The sequence below is a fragment of the Serinus canaria genome, chromosome 8 (genome assembly GCF_022539315.1).
Source record: "Serinus canaria isolate serCan28SL12 chromosome 8, serCan2020, whole genome shotgun sequence".
NCBI lineage: Eukaryota > Metazoa > Chordata > Aves > Passeriformes > Fringillidae > Serinus > Serinus canaria.
Genome location: NC_066322.1, coordinates 4,755,011 through 4,761,010, shown reverse-complemented (window position 1 = coordinate 4,761,010; position 6,000 = coordinate 4,755,011). Strand labels below are relative to the sequence as shown.

The following is a 6,000-nucleotide window of genomic DNA, read 5'->3' as shown; positions in this document are numbered from 1 at the left end:
GCCTTCCTGGTGAGGATGAGCAGCGACGTCCTGGACACGGTACGTGGAGCGGAGGGCAGGGTGGTGGCAGGGGACAGCAGCTGCGGTGGGCGCTGGTGGCAGTGGCAGCCCCACCTTGGGGGGAAATAGGAGCTTTGTGTCCTCCCCGCAGGCGCTGAAGCTGCCGCACGTGAAGTACATCGAGGAGGATGCTTACGTCTTTGCCCAGAGCATTCCCTGGAACCTGGGCAGGATCCTGCTGCCACAGCCCAGCTCGGGCCCCTACAGCCCTCCCAGTAAGCTCTGGGGTGTGTGAGGGGGGATACGCTTTGAGGAAGAGTCAGGTCCCCCCTCCTTAACTTGAGGGGTGGAAATATTGGGAATATTCCTCTGCCCCATGGTGCTGCAGGTCTGGAGCTGCATTTTGGGAGCAGCCCAGGCAGCCTGTGCTGACAGTGATGGAGGTTGCCTTTCTCCCCTGATCCATCCCTGGCAGATGAAGGTGACCTGGCCGAGATTTACCTGCTGGACAGCAGTGTGCAGAGCACCCACCGGGAGATCCAGGGCAGGGTGACTGTGACTGGCTTCGAGAGCATCCCCGAGGAGGATGGCACCCACTTCCACAGGCAGGTGAGTCCTGAGGTGCTGCATCCTGGTCAGAGCATCCCTCTGTGTCCACCAAATCCTGGCCAGGCTTGTGAGGCTTTCCAGGACAAGGGAGACACTTGGCCTGGACCAAAATGCTGGGCAGGATGGATAACAGAAGCTGTGGTCCTGGGGGATATTGGGACCCTCAAGGTGGTCTGTTTGGAGCTATGGCTGAGTCGGGCAGAGCTTCTTTTTAGGAAAGTGTTCTAGGGTAGCACGGGTGTGTGTCGGGTAAGAGAGAATGGGGGGACTTTGTGGGATTGCAAACCTGCTTTGATGCAACGGGCTGGGGCATGCAAGTGCGGTGCCCGTGCCAGGCCAGCCAGTGTGACAGCCACGGGACCCACGTGGCCGGGGTGCTGAGCGGGCGCGACGCCGGCGTGGCCAGGGGCGCCAACATCCGCAGCCTCCGGGTGCTGAACTGCCAGGGGAAGGGCACCGTCAGCGGCACCCTCATGGGTGAGTGACCCCGTGCCCCGAGAGCAGCAGGATCCCTCCCGGAGCTTCCTGCGATGGTGTCTTGTCCCTCGCAGCCCTGGAGTTGATCAGGAGCACGCTGGAGGCTCGGCCGAACGCGCCGCGGGTGGTGCTGCTGCCCCTGGCCGGCGCGCAGAGCCCCGCGCTGAACGCGGGTTGCCGGCGGCTGGCACGGACGGGAGCGGTCATGGTGGCGGCTGCCGGCAACTACAAGGACGATGCCTGCCTCTACTCTCCTGCCTCCGAGCCGGAGGTACGGGCTGTGGGGGACCCTGAGGCTTGGCTGCCACCTCATCCCCTGCAGGTCATCCCCCGGGTTAGCGGTGCGGGCTGGGGCTGGGCGCGCCACCCTCCCGTGCTCCCTGTCACTGCCAGGTCATCACGGTCGGTGCCACCGACAGCGAGGACCAACCCGCCTCCATCGGCACGCTGGGCACCAACTTTGGCCGCTGCGTGGACCTGTTTGCCCCGGGGGACGACATCATCGGCGCCTCCAGCGACTGCAACACGTGTTTCACGGCGCGGAGCGGGACCTCGCAGGCGGCCGCGCATGTGGCAGGCGAGCTGCGCCTTGAGGGGCAGGGAGGGCTGGCCCTCCGCTTGCTGATGCTGGCACTGGGCTCCAGGCATGCCTGAGCTGGGGGCAGTTTTGTGCTCCCTGACTCACGGGGTTGGTTTGTCTCGTTCGGGCCCTGCAGCCCGCGCAGCGCTCCAGGGGGCGATGGGCTGCAGAGATGCCTCTGCCGTGTCTCTGGAGCCCTGCTGCCCACGGGAGCGCCGCGTAGGTGGCTCTGTCCCCTCTGGTTGTCACTGCGGCCTCCCGGGCTCTTGCAGGCATCGCGGCCGTGCTGCTCAGCGCCGAGCCCCAGCTGAGCCGGGCCGAGCTCCGCCAGCGCCTCCTGCGCTTCTCCACCAAGAACGCCATGGACACGGCGTGGATCCCGGAGGAGCAGCGCCTGCAGACACCCAACAGCGTGGCAAGGCTGCCCGCCCGGCTGGGGGCAGGTAAGGACCTCGCTGCCTGCTGGGTGCTCGGCACAGCTCTGCCCTTAGCAGGAAAGAAGCGCCGGGGTGGAAGCACGGCAGGGAATGTCCCCGGAGCTGTGTCTGGCTGCAGCCGCTGGCAGGGATGGGCAGATGGAGCCTGGTCGGTGCTGTGGGCGCTGGGTGACACTGAGGGTGACACTGAGGGTGGCACTGAGGGTGTCCCCGCCGCTGACCCCCGGCCCCGTTGCAGAGGAGCGGCTGCTCTGCCGCTCGGTGTGGTCGGGGCCCGCCCGGCACGCCAGGGCCGTGGCTCGCTGCGCCAGCACCGAGGAGATGCTCAGCTGCTCCAGCTTCTCCCGTAGCGGCAGCCGGCTGGGGGAGCACATGGAGGTGAGCAGAGCTGCTGCCCCTGGAGGGCCCGCTGGCCTCGGAGGGCTGTCCCCGGCCCCCCGAGGTGACGCTGCGCTGCCCCATGCACAGGACAAGGACGGGCAGAAGCAGTGCGTGGCCCACGTTGCCTTCGGGGACCAGGGCGTTTATGCCATCGCCAGGTGCTGCACGTGGCCCAGGGCTGGATGCCGGATCAAGGCCGGATCCCCCGGGGCCGGGGGGGCCGAGTGCTCCCCAGGAGACCACGTGCTGACCGGTAACACCCAACCCCCGGGGTTAGACCTTTGAGCCTGATGGACGAGGGTATTTCTACCAGAAACAGTGGAATTTGGGTCTGAGGGTGCATGTGCTGTGTGCAGGAGGTGGGGAAGGTTCAGGGCTCTCTGGGGACATCCTTGGCACCACTGTGTGCGCTGGGATGCTGCCATGGCTGCCCTGTGCCAATATCCCCTCTCCCCCGGGCAGGGTGCAGTTTCCACTCCCCATCCGTGGTGCTGGGTGCTGGTGGCAGGCCCGTGGAGGGGCTGGAGAGGGGGCCCAGCCGCTGTGCCAGCAGGACAGAGGCTGTGGCACACGCCTTGTGCTGCCCCAGTGCCAGCCTCGAGTGCCGGCTGAAGGAGCACACGGCCCTGGAACATGAGGAGAAGGTAGGGATGGGCTGTGCTCCTCTGCCATGCTGTTGTCTTTGTCTCTGCTGTCCCTCTGCCACTCTGATGGCTTTTGGGTGTGGCTGTCCCAACCCCAGCCTTCACTGCTGTCCCCAGCTGTAATGGGACGGGTGACAGCAGTCACATCGGGGCTGGGCAGGCCCTGGCCCTGTGCTGACCCGTGGATGGTGACCTCTCCCCCCGTTAGGTGACAGTGTCCTGTGAGGATGGCTGGACCCTGACAGGCTGTCACACCCTGCCCCAGAGCCCCTCGGGAGCCCACGCCCAGGACAATTCCTGCGTGGCAGCCGCTGGCCCTGGCAGCAGCTCGGCCGTGGCCATTGCCATCTGCTGCCGGAGCCGGCCGTAGGGACAGAGCTGGAGGGGTGGCTCCTGGGGCACAGCAGGGCTGGAGGCCTTGCTGGACTGGTGTGTCCCTGGCTCGGTGCCTTTCCAGGGTTTCCAGAACAATCCACGCTCCGGCATGCAGGTGATGATCAAACTTGTCTCCCCCTTGCACACAGCGGGGTCAGGATCCAGGGCCAGCATCAAGGGTGGCTCTTAAAGAGCTCTCCAAGCATCCCCCATGCAGCTGGAGCCCTGTCCCATCACTGGAGTCATCCCAAAATCCTTTCCCTGCCGTGCACTGAGTCTTCCTATAAACACCTTGACAGAAGAAGCCGTGGTGTTGTCACCCAACATAGGAAAAATCCACCGCTTTTTAAAGAAAAAAGTGTTGTGAGGATCACTCCTTCCTTTCCTGCTTAGTTGCTCATTAGTTGTCAGCTAATGCTGCTTAGCACCTGGAAAATCTTAGTTTAGCCATTTTTGGGCAGTTTTATAATTGCCTAATCGAATTCCTAGGAGATTTCTTTACTTTTGAGTCAAGTGTAAGGGCCTTAGTTTAAACAGCCTGCTTGGTTAATTAGATTTTTATCTGCATTGCTACAGTCAGCTACTGCTTCATTAGTGCTTTTTTTGTTGTTGAGTCAAAGTTAATGATCTGCTGGTGTTATGTGTTAACAGTTTCTGGTCTTCCCAAGACACATAGAACTGTAGGAAGCTGTAATTCCTTAAAAAAACCCCAGAACAAAGAAAAATCTTTCATAGCACCTTAGTTTTTACATTTGTACCCTAAATATTTACTTGGAGTTTTATAAATGAGCGTTTTATAAATGTCTTTTTAAAATAAAACTCATAGACCTGTGCTCTTGTGGTCCTTTGTCTGCCTTCACAGACATCCCCCTGGGGAACTGTCAGGAAGAGGGAAGGGGGACCCATCCAGCAGGGATTCTGCTTTGTCAGTGAGCAGCCCTCACGTGGGATCTGGTGCTCCTGGATGGCACCTGGCACCTTTGGAAGTTGGCACCCCTGCCCACAGCTGGGCTGTGCTCTGGGACTGTGTTGTCCCCACACACACACAGACCTGAAGTTTGTTTTAACAACAGTGGCGCTGGGGAAAAGCTTCCAGTTATGGAAACAAACATCAGCCAGCTTTGGGAATGTGCCCTTGAACTGGGGTTGCTGCTGTTCTTTCACTTTGGAAGGGCTAGAGCCCCAGGAAGGAGACAAAGCTTGGCTCAGAGAGATGCCAACAGCAGGGAAAGGCTGAGAAGCACCAGCAGCCACCAAAGCTGGGTCTCACTTTTCTCTCAGCAGCCTCCTGGTGCTACAATATGTAATTTTTGTGGTGTTATCTGAGGATAGATTTAAAAAAAATGCAGTTTGATACCACAAGCTCCAGGTTAACCTGTCAGACTTGACTGGGTTGGGTGTTTTCCCAATCCAAAAGCCCCCTGCAGCTCTGTGACTCTGGCTTTAATTGGCAGGAGAATACAAACCCAGCACAAAACACCACTTTGAAAGGTTGAAACTAATTCTAACTTGTTAACCAAAGCTGGCAAAAGCCCAACCCCAATCTAAACATGTAATTATATAACATGGACATAATTACAGCCCATAATTTCATTCAGCTGGAACCTGAATTTTGCACAAAGAGGCAGAAAAGGAAAAGGGATGTCAGCCTGAGAGCTCCTGGACAGCTCTGACACCGAGGGTGATTTTTCAGCAGGCTCCTCGGGCTGTCACCTCTCAAAACACACATCAGGATTTCAGCTCTGCTGCCTGCCCTGGCAGAGGGGAGGATCCAGCATAAGGTGAGAGCTTGTTCCACGCCTGATGAGCCAGACAGAGCTTCCCCAGCTCAGCTCAAGCCTTCATAAACCTGGTGGAAGGAAACAATATTAAAAGATTAGCCCTTGCTTTGTGCCTTGTATGTGGGTAGGTGGAAAAGCCTCTCACAGTCAGGAGAGCAGGGCTGATCCCAGGGGTGCTGATCCCAGTCCTGGCAGCACTTTGCAATGCCCAGTCCATGCTCCCAGGACCACCAGGGGAGAGCAGAGGCTGGAAAAGTGGAAGTGCTTGTCCTTAGAGCCGGGGACAAAGGCAGAGGGGGGATGGCAGCTCCTGGTTCCCAGAGAAGTGAGTAATGAAACACCAGCTCTGTGTGCACCCTCTGGCCCTTGCCCCTGTGGGAGGCAGGATGAATTCACACCCAGCTCACCCACAAATCTCAGATCTGACCCACAAAATCCACTCTAATCCTCCACTGTGAGCGTGGCCAGGGTAAATCTCTCTGCTGAGGCAGGAGAAGCTGCACAGAGGTACAGATGTGACAGAGCCCCAGCACACGCTGTGGCATAAGGATATACAGCAGGGCAGCTCCAGGGCCACTCAGCTGCTTCCAGTGACTCTGGACAGGAGCCAGAGCAGCAATCAGGGCACCCTTGAGGAGCTCAGCATCTGCAGGGCTGGCCCAGGGAGGTTCAGGGTAAGAGGATCAACAAGACAAGAGTGTAGCAGTGTGTGCACA

At 59.4% G+C, this 6,000-nt stretch overlaps 1 protein-coding gene across 1 annotated transcript; it reads left to right on the top strand.

Moving 5' to 3' along the window:
* On the top strand, positions 1-4,385 carry PCSK9 (proprotein convertase subtilisin/kexin type 9). Its single transcript, XM_030226589.2, has 11 exons — positions 1-39; positions 152-275; positions 476-609; positions 945-1,086; positions 1,161-1,357; positions 1,480-1,663; positions 1,939-2,109; positions 2,342-2,481; positions 2,572-2,737; positions 2,947-3,128; positions 3,337-4,385. The coding sequence occupies exons 1-11, from the start codon at positions 16-18 to the stop codon at positions 3,496-3,498; spliced, it is 1,626 nt and encodes a 541-aa protein (XP_030082449.2). The 5' UTR covers positions 1-15; the 3' UTR covers positions 3,499-4,385.
* The last annotated feature ends 1,615 nt before the right edge of the window (positions 4,386-6,000 follow it).

Excerpts from the sequence above, each read along its gene's own strand:
- PCSK9 (XM_030226589.2), top strand. The coding sequence starts at position 16 with ATGAGCAGCGACGTCCTGGACACG. Across the intron at positions 40-151 it reads GCAGCGACGTCCTGGACACG|GCGCTGAAGCTGCCGCACGT; the intron begins GTACGTGGAGCG and ends TCCTCCCCGCAG. Across the intron at positions 2,110-2,341 it reads GCCCGCCCGGCTGGGGGCAG|AGGAGCGGCTGCTCTGCCGC; the intron begins GTAAGGACCTCG and ends GCCCCGTTGCAG.